The sequence below is a fragment of the Miniopterus schreibersii genome (assembly GCF_964146895.1).
Source record: "Miniopterus schreibersii genome assembly, chromosome: 5".
NCBI classification, from domain to species: domain Eukaryota; kingdom Metazoa; phylum Chordata; class Mammalia; order Chiroptera; family Miniopteridae; genus Miniopterus; species Miniopterus schreibersii.
In genome coordinates this window covers 46,179,162-46,195,839 of record NC_138106.1, presented here as the reverse complement: position 1 = coordinate 46,195,839, position 16,678 = coordinate 46,179,162, and the positions used below count along the sequence as shown (strand labels likewise).

General features: G+C 43.4%; 1 protein-coding gene across 1 annotated transcript in view; it reads right to left on the bottom strand.

The window, feature by feature from the left end:
• Positions 1-16,678, bottom strand: part of SLC12A8 (solute carrier family 12 member 8) — a 112,607-nt gene that overhangs the window by 79,912 nt on the left and 16,017 nt on the right. Inside the window, exons 4-5 of the mRNA XM_081138151.1 lie at positions 13,431-13,622; positions 5,727-5,958 (exon numbers count right to left, since the gene is read on the bottom strand). Of these exons, the coding sequence (XP_080994277.1) occupies positions 5,727-5,958; positions 13,431-13,622 (424 nt within the window). The remainder of the gene's footprint in view (positions 1-5,726; positions 5,959-13,430; positions 13,623-16,678) is intronic.

Below are 16,678 nucleotides of genomic sequence, written 5' to 3'. Positions count from 1 at the left end.
ACATATTAAAAAAAAAAAAAGGCCAAAATCCAAAAAACTGGCAATAGCAAATACTGAAGAAGATGAGGGCAATAGGAACTCTCATTTGCTGCTGGTGGGAATGCAAAACAGTACAAAACCACTTTGGAAGACAGTTTGGAAGTTTTTTACAAAGATAAACGAAGCCTTACTATACGATCCAGCAATCATGCTCCTTGGTATTTATTCAAATGGGTTAAAAAGTTATATTCCCCAAAACAAATGCACATGAATGTTTATAGAAGTTTTATGCATAATTGCCAAAAGCTGAAAGCAACCAAAATATTCTTCAATTAGTAAATGGATAAAAAATAAAAAATAAAAGAATCCTGTGGCACAGCTATATAATAGAATATTATTCAGCGGTTAAAAAAAAGGGGGGGGGGAGTGACAAGATGGCGGCGTAGGTAACAGCTGCACCCGCCGCCTTCTGCAACCACATCAAAATTACAACTAAAATACAGAACAACCATCACTCAGAGCCTCCTGAAATCTGGCTGCACAGAAGCCCCACAACCAGGGAACTGAAGCAGCGCCGAGAGCGGTAGGAGGGGCGGAGACGGGGGCAGGTTGGGGCTGAATCGCGGAGACGTGGCCACGGGCCCACACCCGGTGCCGCGGTTGAGACCCAGGAGGGAATCTCGGCGGTGGAGGTTTCCCGGAGGAGGGAGGGGTCCCAGCCCCACAGCAGCCCCCAGCCCAGGGCTCCAGGGTCGGGAAGAAAAGTCCCTACAACTTCAGGCTGTAAAAAAACAGGAGGGGCTGTCGCTGAGGGTCACGCAGGCTGCGGGAGCCCCAGCAGCTCGTCTCAAAGGGCCTGAAACAGACTCACTCAGACGCGCTCCCTCTGAGCCCAGCGCCGGGCAGCGGCCTGAAAGGACCTGGGACACTTGGGGACGAACTAACCTGCCTGAAATCCCGGCGAGAGGTGGAGGGGCAGCTTCCTCCCAGGCAGAAGGGCTGGCAAAGACCATGGCTCCTTTCGAGACTCCTCCTCGCACACAGCCGGCAGGCAGGCGCCATGTTTGAATCGCCAGCGCCTGACTCCCACCTTTGGCCCCGCCCTGTGATTCCCGGAGGCCCCGCCCCTCCCCACCTGCAGCTCATCCAGGCCATTTCCAGTGGCTTTTCTATGCAAGTGGCCTCTCAAGTCTCATGCTTAGGACTTTCCTAAAATCTCTCAAACAAGCAGCAGCAGGCCCCATACGGCTTGATAAGTGGCCCCAGGCCTGGCTCTAGCAGCAGCCTGCATTGGCTCATAGCTTGGCCTCTCCTGGACACCTCCAAGCCCAGCACAAGCAGCAGCCAACTACGGCTTGATGAGTAGCTCATGCTGGGTGGCCCTGGGCAAGGCACTGGCACCTCCTGGGAGGCCCCAGAGACAGTGCACCTGGAGGTCAGCTTTCACCACACTGGATTACAACCCTACCACATCCACGAGTGACACATCCAAGGGGCGGACTTGGTGAACACCGAAGCTCTACTGAAGTCAACCCTGCTCCATAGGGGTGTCTCCAGCACAGCAGCTCTCCAGTTGTAGCTGCAGTCAGCCCTCACAGACAATTGGTCTGAGGGTCAATTCCTCCCATTGACACCAACGGCAACCAAGGCTCAACTACAACAGGGCAGTGCACACAGGCCACACAGGGGAGCACCTAGAAGGCCCAGCCCACATAACTGGGGAGGCTGAGCCACTGGACCCTACAGGACACCTACTACACAAAGCCACTCTACCAATACCAGGAAATATAGCAGCTCTTCCTGACACATAAAAACAAACACCAGGAAGCAGCCAAAATGCTGAGGCAAAGAAACATGTCACAAAGGAAAGAACAGAAATCTGTAGAAAAGGAACTAAATGAAATAGATGCAAGCAAGCTACTAGATACAAAGTTCAGAATTATGGTTATAAGGATGCTCAAGGATATCAGTAAGAATATGACGAAAATAATTGAGAAAATTGATGACATAATAAAGGACCAATTTGAAATGAAGGCTACACAAACTGAAATGAAGAATAATTTACAGGGAATCAACAGTAGAGTAGAGGACACTGAGAATCAAATTTGCGATTTGGAACATGAGGAAACAAAAACCACCCAACCAGAAGAGCAAAAAGAAAAAAGAATCCAGAAATATGAAGATAGCATAGGCAGCCTCTGGGACAGCTTCAAGAGGCCCAACATTTGTATTATTGGAGCCAGAAGGAGAGGAAAGAGAGCAAGTCATTGAAAACCTATTTAAAAAAATAATTACAGAAAAGTTCTCCTACCTGGTGAAAGAAATAGGCTTACAAGTCAAGGAAGCACAGAGTCCTAAACAAGAGGAACCCAAAGAGGCCCACACCAAGACACATCATAATTAAAATGTCAAAGGTCAAAGACAAAGACAGAATCTTAAAAGCAGCAAGAGAAAAGCAGTTAGTTACCTACAAGGGAGCACCCATATGACTGTCAGCTGATTTCTCAACAGAAACTTTGCAGGCCAGAAGGGAGTGGCAAGAAATATTCAAAGTGATGGAAAACATGGAACTACAACCAAGATTATTCTACTCAGCAAAGCTATCATTTAGAACTGAAGATCAGATAAAGACCTTCACAGATAAGAAAAAGCTCAAGGAGTTCATCACCACCAAACCAGTACTACATGAAATGTTGAAGGGTCTTTTTCAAGAGGAAGCCAATGAACAAAAGAAACTGACAAACAAAATAGACCCAGAGACACTGATGGCATGCAACGGACTGTCATATCTCAGAGGGAAGAGGAAAGGGTGGTTGGGGGCAGGAAGAGATTAACCAAAGAAGTTATATGCATATATGCATAACCCATGACACAGACAATAATGGGGTGAAGGTCTGGGGAGGGGGTGGGAGTGAAGTGGAGGGAGTCAATGGTGGGGGGGTGGAATGGGACACCTGTTAAACTTTCAACAATAAAGATAAATTTTAAAATAAAATAAAATAAAATAAAATAAAAATGAAGGAAGAAATGAGCTACCAAGCCATGAAAAGCCATGAAGAAACCCTGAATGCATATTGCTTAGTGAAAGAAACCAGCCTAAAAAGGCTGCATGTTATATGATTCCAAGTACATGACATTCTGGAAAAGACAAAACTATAGAAACTGTAAAAAGATCAGTGGTTGCCAGGAGTTCAAGGTTGGGGGGGGGGATGAATAGGTGGCACACAGGGGATTTTTAAGGCATTAAAACTGTTCTGTATAATACTGTGATGGTAGACACATCTCATTATATATTTGTCAAAACCCAAAGAACTGTGCAACACAAAGGGTAAATCCTACTCTAAATTATGGACTTCAGTTAATAACAACGTGTCACTGCTCATCAGTTGTAACAAATGTACACACTAATGCATGATGTTAATAATGCAGAAAACCGAGGTGGGAGGAAGGATGTGGGAACCTCCATACTATCTGCTCAATTTTCTGTAAACCTAACACTGCTCTAAAAACTAAGGGCTATTAATTTTCCTTTAAAGGAGCACTAATCAATTGAAGGAAAAGTAGAAATAAAACAACTTAGCCACCCATAATCTCAGCAGAAAGACAATCGCTGTTAACACATCGGCATAGTTCCTTCCAGTCTTTTTTCAAATGTCTGTATATATGTCATTTTTTAAACGAGTTGAAGTCATTCTGCTAAATCCATTCTGAAGGTTTATGATCTAGTTTTAGTTTGGATTTTTAACCACAAGGAAAGTAGTCCCATATAAAACATTGGTGATACCAAAAACAGATTACAGAAGGGCCAGTTGCTATGGGAATGATTGAAAATAAATTTCATTTCACACTACACCCTGTTAATGTACTGACCAGAAGGAAGAAGAAATATTTGGAGTAACTTCGAAGAGCAGCCAAGAAAAGTTCTAATCAAGAAGAAGGAAAATACATCAGCCTCGTGAGGTTTCAAAGAGGCCAGAGCATCTTCCTGAAATTTAACTAATTACGCCCTTCTAGCAACCATACAGATGGAGGGAGAAAGCACCCAGGAATCAGGGACACGAATAGACTCTCTCACTCCTTCACCGACAGTTTTATGGCCAAGCAGGCAGCAGGTCTCCCTCAGGATGCGGCTTGTCTCTACAGGGTGGTACAAGGCCAGGAAAAATAGTCACCCCTTCCCTCCCATGGAGATGCTCCAAATACTTAGCAAGCTGCCAGGCCCAGGCTTCAAGTGATCCATTTGGACACTGCATTGGCCCTTCGCATTGGAATGGGTCCTGGGGCCCCTTCTGTACCTGCTGGGTCATGGGGCTGTCTGGAGGGCCTGGGGGAGGGCCAGGATGCCAGAGCCACAGGTGGGGGCCCTTAGGGAGCTCAGGGGAGTGACTATTTTCCAAAAGAATTTTAAGGTATGAAGAAGTGATAAGACTGGATCAATGTGTCGTACCAACTAAATTCTGACCTTTGTTCAACCAACATTTTTATGAAAGATAAGCCTATATAGAGCACACATCAGGGGCAACCTGAAGGGGGAAAGCCGAGCTGGCATCATGAAAAGACAGCAGGTAGTATGGAGACAGGCTCAGCTTCCCACTCAGGGAACCGCTCAGTTCAGAGTTCCATAGATCTAGTTTCATTCTCAGCTCTGCCATGCACTACCGCAAATTATATAATCTCTGAGATGCAGTTTCTTCATCTGTGAAATGGGTATAACTGTTCCCTCATGAGATTATGCTAAGGATCACATGACATGAGCCGCATGAGGTGCTAACAAAATGCCTGGCATACAACCGCTCAGACGAAATGCAGCTGCCATCACTGCCACCATTAGGTGACCGTGCTGTGGACCAGTTTTTCTTTTTCGTTTTCAGTTTTCCTTTTTCTTTTTTAACATAGCTGGTGACCCCATCTCCCTTCCCTTGTCCATGTTCCAATGCAGATGTCTGGTCACAACTGCCATATACAGAGTCCCCGGAGTGTGACTATCGGGCAGTTAACTCTCTTCTGCAGCATTCTAGGAATAGCTCTATCCTCTGGACAGAAAGACTTCTGATGCCAAACCAGCTCAAATCACAAAGCTACAAACTTACGGACAGGCCAAGTAAGACCTTCTCACTCACGGCATTAGGGTTTAGGATTAGAGTTGCCAAGGCTGAGAAAACCCAGGTTAGAGCAGCGATCCATTACCAGTAAGTGACGCCGTTTCCCAATGGTGCAGAATATACTTTGTTGTTTATTTTCTGTCTTTAAACTTAGTTAATAGATTTATATATTTACTTGAAAAAAATTTAATAAACAAAATTATAGATAATCAAACCTATATCTCTCTCTCCCAAAAATGGCAATTGTTAACATTTGTTATATTTGCATCAAGTCCTTTTAAATAATATTTTTAAGTATGACAGACAAAGTCTATTTTCTTCTCTATGTCCAGGCCTATTTCTTGCCCACTCCCCTAATCACCATTATGAAGTTGATGTTTATCTACCCAGTTTGATTGTATTGTCTTATCTAAAGTTTCTGGGGTTTTATAATAGAAAGAGAATAAAAGGAAACATGGAAAATGTGCTACGTGAAAATGTTTGGGGCCTCTGAAGCTGCGCTAGGACACACCCACTCACCTGCCCTAGAACAGCACGCACTGGTAGGCAGAGCACATATGGGGCGGTCTTGCAGATTCACACCTATAAACTTCGAGAAAGCAGTGCAGACCCTGTAAGGCCGTCTACTGAAACCCCAAGGCTTACCTGGGTCCAGGTGTGTGAAGGAGCCCACCACGAAGTCCAGCGTGGACACGGCCAGCAGGAGCAGCAGCAGCAGCTGCAGGCGGATGATCCACTTGACACCTGCTAGGTTAATCCCCAGCAAGGCCAGAAGCATGGCAACTGAAATGCCTCGCACAGCCCAGATATTCCTGAGGCTCAGCAAGTCTGAGATGGACTCAGCGAAGCCAGTGATGTACATGGCACCTGCAACACACTGACAGGCCATTCTAGGTAGGAAGAGCTGGCCAGAGGGAGCCCACTGCCCAGCACTGCCTGGCACTGAGGACCCTCTTGCCCCTGTCAGCATGGGACCTGGGAACCAGCACGGGCTTAAACAAGCCCTTTCCCACCCGGGAACCCTGCCTTAGCCCCATTTCTTCTCACCCACCTTTCTATCATGGTCCAGAGGGGCAAGTGAAGACCCGCCCAAGCCGAGAGCTAGCGGATTGCCAGTGGTAACTAAAGTGAACAGACTATGGGAAGAAGAAGATGGGACTCTGGGCCAAAGAGAACTTTGCACATCACTGTCTGCGTTATTCAAGAACTAAAGAGAGAACAAAAACACATGATGGGGTCCATCCCAGAGCCTTGGAAGGCACTGAAGCAAACCCCAGTGTGTTCTCCATTTCTTTGTAGGTCACTATTATTTTTAAAAATTATGTAAAATTTGTAAATAAGAAAAAAATGGGCAGCATGTCCTTTCAATGTCACATGGAAAAAGGCTACCCAAGGACTACCTAGGTGAATGTATTTAGTTCTACTCACTGTTTACTATTGATTAAATATATTAAATGTCCCAGAATAAGTGGTTACATGTTAACTTATAGACTTTTTTACAAAGGAGATGCAAATAACTTCCGTTAGGGTTTGCTGTCCTATAAGACACTAATCAGTTTTGCATCTAACCCAGCAGTCTTACCCTTACAGTTATTTATGAAATTGCCTAGCTATTAATTTACAGACTTGATCTGCATTTATCTAGGATCCATACTGAGCATCTCGACTGCTCTTTAACATCTTACTGGCTCCCTCATTAATTACATGAGTTAAGTAAAATCTTTAGCACATATTTATTTTGTATTTGCCTGAGAGTCATTATTTTACCTTTTAAAATATATTTGAGCCCACCTGGCGTGGCTCAGCAGTTGAGCATTGACCTAGGATCCAGGAGATCTTGCTTCGATTCCCGGTCAGGGGCACATGCCTGGGTTGTGGGCTTGAACACCAGGAGGGGGCGTGCAGGAGGCAGCCGATCAATGACTCTCATCACTGATGTTCCTATCTCTCCCTCTCCCCCTCTCCCTTCCTTTCTCTGAAATCAATAAATATATATTTAAAATATGTATATTTGAAACACAATTTAAAATAAATATTTGAAAATAATTCCAGCCTCACTTTCCATAATTCCCCAGCCTCATTTTCTCATCAGGTTCATCTCTTACCATCCCCTAGGCCAGTGGGTCGCTCCCAGCACTGGAGCTCTGCCCTGGCTGTTCTCAAGGGGAACAAATTCTACTTGGGCCTCCATTAGGTTCCTCCTCTTCCATGAAGCTTTTCCTTACCCCCTTTTTCTGAATAAATATGATGCTTACTACCATGCAATTAATTATCTGGATCCATATTCTGTTACTTAATGCATGTAAGTTTTTCTCCCCTGCCACCACCAAGAATGCAAACATCTTAAAAAACAAAAAAATTTATGCTGATTACACCTCTTAAAATCCCCTGTGTTTGCCAAGTATGCTGCAAGCATTCAATAAATACTTTGTAATATGTTTACTGTATGAAAAGTGCTCTGGGAAGCAGGCACTGTTAAGTTCCAGCCTTTTATACAATTTCTGTATTTGAGGGGAGCTCACAAAGAAGCCACACTCTCCACTGAGATTGGTTCACTTTGCAACTACACATAACACCATTGTCAGTGTTCCCCAAATTTATATTAGGCATTTCCACCTATATTTGAGTAAAGAGGGAAGCCCAATGAATGTGGGGGAAATACAGTCATCTCTGAGAGGGAGATGAGATGATAGATTAGATAGATAGATAGATAGATAGATAGATAGATAGATAGATAGATAGATAGAGATAGATAGATAGATAGATAGATAGATAGATAGATAGATAGATAGATGATAGATAGATGATAGATAGATGATAGATAGATGATAGATAGATAGATAGATAGATAGATAGATAGATAGATAGATGATGATAGATAGATAGATAGATAGATAGATAGATAGATAGATAGATAGATGATATAATGTTTTCCTGCATTCACCTCAGAGCTCAAACTTACTCTTGACTAAATACTAAGAGTGTGATGGGGATAATGATGCTATTTCATCACTATTTGGGAAAGTCAACAGGACCTTTCATGCTCAGCTGTGTCAGAGTTTAAAAAACAGATGATAAAAATTGGTCATGATGATCATGTGTGGACAGCTCCTTCCCAGGCACCAATGTCGCTGACACACAGAGGAGGACGCCAGACCTTGAACGTGACCGTTTGCACCTGGAGCTTCCAAATCGATTGCTTCTTTTTCCAGCTGGAAAACAGCATTTGCTCACATGCAGTGGGCCACGCAATAAACACTGCCTTTTGCTTCCAGTAACTCCAGCACTGCCCCTCTCTCAGATTTGTACTTGAAATCACTATTTAACCCAAAGGTGCCAGTAACAGAAAAAAGCAAAGGCTCTTGAGGATGCGTGAGAGAGCGCGGTGGTAGGAGCGCAGACCTGAAACCAGGCTATCTAAGGCCAAGTCTTGGGCTAATGAAAGGAAATATGAAATTAATGAAACAGAAGAAAAATAACAAAAGAAAGGACACAGTGAACAAAGCTGATATTCTAAGAGATCAGTAAAAAAAATACAAGAATAAGAAAAGGAATGAAGCAGAAAGAGAAAGAAGACAGTGTGAATGTGCAGACATTGCGGTACGTCCACATTCTACATACTAAGCAACTAGTTTGAAAGCCGGGGTTTAAACTGATCTATGGGATGTCCATGACTTGTTGGTAAGTAAGAAATACAGCCCTGGAGTAGAGCATGAAATTTGCCGCCACTTCCATAAAAACAAGCAGCACTTCAAAACTCCATCCATGTGTGTAGATGGGCACAGGGGAGGTGCCCCGAGAGGACACGAGGCGCTCACGTGGCTGCCTCAGGATGAGGGAAGCTCATCTCCAATGTGGTAGTTGGTTACAAGGAATATCATTTTGTAATTTTAAAATAATTTTACGGAGGAAAAATAAAAACAAACATATTAAGAGCACTATTCTGTTTATACAACAACTACATTTGGGTACATACACCACAGGGCATCCATGTGGAGAGAAGCAGCCCAAGACTCATATTCCCCAAGCCCAGCTCACCACCAGCAAACACAGGGCTGGCCGGAGCTCCGCTCCCGGAGGGAGGAGTGTGGACAGCGGCCCCTAGCCCTTCCCCAGAGCAATCCAGCCTGAGGTAGTCTACCTGCCAACCATGACTACGCCTCATTGGAAAACATCCTGCTGGTCTGTTTAATGGATAAACATCCCCAGAGTTTATTACATTTTAAAAGTATTTTTATCTCCTCTTAAAGTTTATAATCACAGGCATTCCTTTTCCTTTTTCATTCTCTACAGAGAAACTTCTCATCCTCTGGCACAGGAATCAGGGGGTGCCCCCCACCATTTAAAAGAGAGACGGTGACCTATTTTCAGGGTATAAAACCTCCCTTCCAAGGTATTTCTTCTAGAAAAACTGTACCTTCACAATCACAGACATTTTTTGTCTTTGAGCACCTACATAGAAGACCAGGGCTGCCTCTCCACATGTCTCCCCTTCTAACACAAAATCCCTGGTTTAAGGTTCAAGTTGGCTGAATCTATGTCCTGCATGCGTGTTAACTCGCACAGTGAAAACCCCAGGCCTTTACCAGGTTTAGAAAAGTTCTCCAGTCCTCCCTTGCTTTTGCACAGAGTCCAGCACAGAACATGGGAGCCATTAAAGATACTTTTAGACCTAACAGTACAGGCTGAAGCTGGCTATTTTGGTGTCCAGGAAAAGCAGCCCCAAAGAAGCCCTCAGGTCCACAAAGGTGAGTAAGGCAGGGAGTGAGCAGGGGCTTCAGTTCACCATCCCTTCCACTGGCCAAGGGGTCTGGCCCCACACAGCAGGCCTGCTACCAGTGCCCCAGAGAGACAAGGTGGGGAGGACTTGGGAGGATGCAGGGCAATGAAAAAATTCTGCAAGTTTTAAAAATCATCATTTGAAGTATTTATATCTTCTATATTTTGATGTTCTAGTGCAAGGATTGGCAAACTTTATCCCACTGGCCAAATCCTGGTCACTGCCTGTCTTAGGAATAAAGTTTTACTGGAGCACAGCTATGCCCATTTCTTCATGTTGTCTATGGCTGTGTTTGCACTATAACAGCAGAATTGAGCAGTTGTGACAGAACTAAAATATGTACTAGCTGGCCCTTTACAGAAGAAGCTTGCTAACCTCTGTTCTAAGGCAAACAGGCCATCTACTCTAAAAGTCAATGATTCCATGAATAAGTATGCCCTGAAATAAGGGCCTGAGGGGTTAATCAGAATTATTATTATTTCTTCTTCCAAACTCTGGAAGAAGAAAGATCTCAAATCAATGACCTAATCTTTTACCTTAAGGAACTAGAAAAAGAAGAGCAAACTTAAAGCAAATAGAAAGAAGAAAATAATAAAGATTGAAGCAGAAATAAATGAAGTAGAGGCCAGAAAAACAATAGAGAAAATCATTAAACCCCAAACTTACTTCTTTGCAGACAAACCTTTAATGGACTGGACTGACCAAGCAAAACAGAGAAAAGACTCAGATTATTAAAATCAGGCATGAAAGGGAGGACATTACTACCAATATTACAAAAACAAAAGGATTATAAGGGAATCTATGAACATGCATGCCAATAAATTAAATGAACTAGATTAAATGGACAAATTCCTAGAAAGACACAAACTACCAAAACTGACTCAAGAAGAAATAGAAAATCAGAATGTGTCTATATAAGTAAAGAAAATGAATTTGTAATAAAAAAAAAACTTCCTACAAAGAAAAGCCCAGGACCAGATGGTTTTAAAATGGCAAAGGTTAAAGGCAAAGAAAGAAACTTTAAAGTGGCAAGAGCAAAGCAATTATTTACCTACAACGGAGCTCCCATAAAACTATCAGCTCATTTCTCAACAGAAACTTTGTAGGCCAGAAGGGATTAGCATGAGATATTCCAAGTGATGAAAAGCAAGGACCTACGGCCAAGATTACTCTATCCAGCAAGACTATCATTTAGAATTGAAGGACAAATAAAGAGCTTCCCAGACAAGAAAAAGCTTTAAGGAGTTCATCACAACCAAACCTGTATTACAAAAAATGTTAAAGGGACTTCTGTAAGAAGAAGAGAAAAAGATTTTTTAAAAGTGGATAATAAAATGGCAATAACTACATGCCTATCAATAATTACTCTAAATGTAAATGGATTAAATGCTCCAATCAAAAGACATACTGTGGCTGAATGGATAAGAAAACAAGACCCATACATGTGCTGCCTACAAAAGACTCACTTCCAATAGAAATACCCAGAGACTAAAAGTAAAAGGATGAAAAAGATACGTCATGCAAAAGGAGACCAAAGGAAGTTGGAGTAGCAATACTTATATCAGACAAAACAGACTTTAAAACAAAGGCTATAACAAGAGACAAAAAGGACCCAGCAATTCCACTTCTGGGTATTTATTCAAAGAAACACAAAACACTAACTACAAAAGACATATGCACCCTGGCCAGTGTGGCTCAGTTAGTTGGAGCATCATCCTATACACCAAAAGATGGCCAGTTTGATTGCTGGTCAGGGCACATACCCAGGTTGTGGGTTTGATCCCTGCTCAGGGCATGTGTGGGAGGCTGCCAATCAATGTTTCTCTCTCACATTGATGTTTCTCTCTCCCTCTCCCTTTCTCCTTCTCTCTTTCTTTCTCTCTTTTCTTCCTCTCTCCCTCCTTCCCTTCCTAAGATCAATTTAATTCCTCTCTCTAAGATCAATTTTTAAAAAAGACATATGCATCCCTGCATTCATTGCAGCACTGTTTACAATAGCCAAGATATGAAAGCAACCTAAGTGTCCATCAATAGACAAATGGATAAAGAAGTGGTACATATGTACAATGGAATATTACTTAGCCATAAAAAAGAGTGAAATCTCAGCATCTGCAACAACATGGATGGACCTAGAGGGTATTACGCTAAGTGAAATACATCAGACAGAGAAAGACTAATACCATATGATTTCACTTATATGTGAAATCAAAAAATCAAAATAAACAAAACAGAAACAAACTCATAGATACAGAGAATATTTTGATGGTTGCCAGATGGGAAGGGGGTTGGGTGGATGGGTGAAAAAGTGAAAGGGATTAAGATGTGTAAATTGCCAGTTATTAAAAACAGTCACTGGATGTAAAGTACACCATAGAGAATACAGTCAACAATATTGTAATAACTATGAATGGTGTCAGATGGGTACTAGACTTATCCAGGTAATCACTTGGTAAGTTATATAAATGTCTACTATGTTGTACACCTGAAACTAATATACTATTGTATGTCAACTGTAATTTAAAAATAAAAAAATATTTTAAAATAAATAAAAATGACAATGGCAAAAAAAAAAAAAAGATCTTTCTCCAGTAAATGTGAGTGGTTTTTAAGAGTGCAGTGACATTTTGTGTGCCTTCTACTCATCTGTCCTACACACACACACACACACACACACACACACACAGAGCTTTGTGCTATTGGAAAGTCAGGTGTATTTATGCTAAAATACCCTGCCCCTGCTGCTTAAAAACAAAATAAACAAAACCAATGCTTTCTTTGAAGAGACTCTTGTAGTCTCACTTAGACAAATTCTTTTCATCAATCTGTTTTTTCAACCACCCACCACCCTTTGCACAATCATAAAAGCCTTTTCCACGCTAAGAAGTGCTAACAAAGAGCTGCTTCTCAATGTCTGCACTTGTTTCCTCTGTATTAGGTCACCATCCCTGTGTTTCAGCCAAATAAGCCACGGTTTTCTCCCTACTTGCTGGTTTTCTCAGAGCCTCTGGCCACCCTGGTGATGCGGCCTCCTCCTTAGTATTCTCCTTCTCAGACAGGCCCACACAGGGGCCTCCCGCCTCCCGGGACGGCCATCAGGCTATCAATGCGCCAGAGCGCCAGCTCATTTGAGAAGTGTTTGCTTCTAGGAAAGTCCTCTGGCACAGGCAAAATGTCCCCTCTTCAGCACAAAAAGTGTCCCAGGAACCAGGCCACTCTGCATTCCCACCACTGTCGTGCACTCACCTCCCTAAAATGGGCAGCAAGAAAGGTTCCAGCCTAGGCCCTGCCTCCCTGGTCAAATCAGGACTCCATGAGGCAGAACTGGTGGAGAGGAAGGAGCACTGACTAAGGGTCAGGGCCTGGACGGTCAGCTTGGCTCTGCCTCTGAGTTTCCTCTCAGAGCCCCAATCTTACCATCTATAAAATGGGGGCAACTGTCTCACCCTTGCCTCTCCCCAGGTCAAATGAGAATGTGGATGAGAAGATGGTAGACAGTAGGCAAGGGAAGAGACCCCCACATGCTGGAGGCTTCGGGACACAGTTCCCCTGCCCCAGCAGCCCCGGCTCACCTGTCCGAACACATAGAGCAGCCCAATCGTGCCTCCAATCTGCCCGCCCAGGACCGAGGAAATCATGGAGTAGACACCGCCACTGCCAACGCCACAGTGTTCCCCGACACCAATGCCGGACAGCACGGTGACAAGGGCCACCAGGATGACGAAGGACACCAGAAACATGCCCATGAGCACTCCCGTATTTCCCTGCAGTGAAACAACAAGGAGCAAGTTCAGGGGTCAGGAGAATGAGGCCCCGCCTGATGCAGCCCCTCCCAGGAGCACTGACCACCAACCCCACACCCCCAGGGCTGGGGCAGCTGAAAAAGGACAATGGTAGGCCACAAGGGTAAGTCCAGATGAAGGGAAATGTCCTTGCTTCAAATTCTTCCATGACTTCCCATCCCCACAGGGTAAAGTCAAAGCTACCTGATACATCAGTGAGGTCCCTCCGACTCTGCTCCCTCTCTCCCTCTCATCTCTTTGACAACACCCCCCAATTCACTCTGTGCCCCAGCCTAAAGTCACATTTTCTCTCCCTCACCATGCTGATCCCGTCTCCAATGCCTTTCCTGCTCAATTCCTTGCCAGGTTCACTCCAAGGCATCCTTTAAGACTCAGTGCTTAGGGGTTTCCTTCTCCAGGAAGCTGTCCTGTACCCTTCCTCTGGGTTCCCACAGCACCCACAACTTAGTACTTATCACAGTACTTATCACACCAAGTCTGTCTCCAAGTCAGTCTTTACCCCTAGGTTGTGAGCTCCAAGGGAGCAGGATTATGTTTTATTCAGAATTTCTCATTTTGCTGATTTTATATTTTTAATGCAATTATATAATTACTATTTTTTCCTTTGTGTATGCTTTTAAATTGTCTGTATGTGATAATAAAATATCCTGTACCAATCTTTAAGTTTTCCTACCAAAACTACCACTTTAACATTTTCCATATTGTAAGTATGCTGCCCAATTATTCTTTAGTTAATATGGTCTATTTAAAAACCATTTTGGCGTGACCTCTACTTACCTTAATTTTCTGCCATCTCTTAGAAGCTCTACCTTATTTCTGGCATTTCACATTTGCCCTTTTTTTCCATGATCAAATATGATTTTTCAAGTAAAATTAATGTCAGAACTGAAAAACAGATTATTTGAGGACAAAAGGACATACTTGTATGGTAAGTAGCCTCAAAGACAGCCCCAGTGATCCCCACCTACTGGCACTCGAGCTTTTGTGTAATCGCCTCACCTTGAGTGAGGGCTGGACCTAGTGACTCACATTTAATGAACAGAATATTTCAGAAGTGATGGGATGTCACTTCTGAGATGAGGTTATAAAAAGACTGTGGCTTTCCCCTTGGGCACTTGCTCCCTCCCATTCTCTCTCAGACTGCAGCCCTGGGGGAAGCGGATGCATGTAATGAGGCAACCCTATGAACAGACCCACAAGACCAAGGCCTGGCAACAACTATGTAAGTGATCTTGGAAACGGCCCTGCCCCAGTAAAGCCTTCAGATGAGACTGCAGCCCTGAACAACAGCTCTACTACAACTCCATGACAGACTGAGTTCCTGAGCCACAGAAGCTATAACATAACGTAAACTATAGGACGACATAGCCATTGCTCTAAGCTGCTAAGTGTTGGGGTAGTGAGTTATACAGCAATAGATAACTAATTCAACTTGTACTTTTACTTTGGGGACAAAACCGACACTTCTGGATAGCCATTTTTCAAAAAAAAAAAAATAACCCAGTCAGAGGATTCAGAGGAGGCTCTTAGAAAACAGAATAAAGAGAGGTTACCCCTTTCTCCTTCCACCATTCTAGAACCATCCCCTGCAGGAAGCAGAGCCCTGTGGCCCTGGGTGTCGCTAGCCAGACCTTCCTCTGCCACAGTGGTCAACTGATGGGCCTCCCTTGGACACAGGTGGGAGAGGTGCTGGGCAGTGAGATGGCTGCAGAAAGGGGCAAAAACAGAGCTGATCCCAGAAACCTGAGACTGCCGCCAGGATGACATGTCTGATCTGGAGACTGTGTTTTTGTAAGTGGGAGCCCCTGTAAGTTTGGGGGGTGTAAAGGGCATGAAATCTTAGCATCCACACCAGAGAGATTGCTGACCCTGCCCTAAGCTTTCCACACGTTAATAAAGAAAAAATCAGACCCATGCTGGATGTGGTTAAGGCTGAGCCTAGAGCCAAGGGCTTTTTAAAAGGATGCTTCTATTTTATTTTTAATTCTCACATTACAACTATCGGATTCTGCAAGACCATAGTTAAAACTCTGTGGTGTGGGATATCAATTTATATACACAGAAGGGCTAGGTCAAAAAATTCAATTTTGTGCTCTCTGATATTAAATTAAAATTTATATAAACATATGAAGTATGAAACTTAAAAAACCTAAATGGTAGTCAAGTATTTGTTGATATGTCTGTTGCCTTTTATCATACAATAAATATATCATTAAGAATGCAACTAGCCAGGCCAGGTGTGGCTCAGCGGTTGAATGTCGACTTGGGATCCAGGCGATCAGGGTTCGATTCCCAGTCAGGGCACATGCCCGGGTTGCGGGCTCGATCAATGACTCTCTCATCATTGATGTTTCTATCTCTCTCTCTCCCTCTCCCTTCCTCTCTCTGAGATCAATAAAGATATATTTAAAAAACAAAAAAGAATGCAACTATTTTTGAGTCTGCAAGTCAGATGCTATCAAGCAAGCTGTCCTATATGATCCATAATCCTTTAAACTTTTTAACTCAAAGACAAATTAGAAAATTCAGAAACTTTAATTTTCCAAATGTTCTCAGGAAGAGTGATCAGAACATCCTCTAGTTATAAAACACAGTTGGATAATCCGTTTACCCCAGATGAACTTCCCGTGTGTGCTGAGAGGCAGCAATGAAAGACTGATCTTTTATGGACTCAGCTCAGGGAGTAGGACAAGAGCTTAGGAAGGTCTGGCCTAACCCAGGCCTCCTGAGGGAGCTAAGAACCACATACACCCCACTACATACACCCCATTAAAGTGAAGCTTTAATCCTCTGGAATTTGCCTATGTGATGGTTAATTTTATATTCTCACTTGAATCTTGCTTGTCCTACAGATTTTGGACTTGCCAGCCCCCACAATCATGTGAGCCAATTCCTTAAAATAAGTAAATCTCTCTCTGTTTCTCTCTCTCTCTCCATATATAGAGAGTTAGTTATATGGTTTCTCTAGAGAACCCTAATACATTCTATACCTTGAATGGCCCCCTCTCTCTTTCACC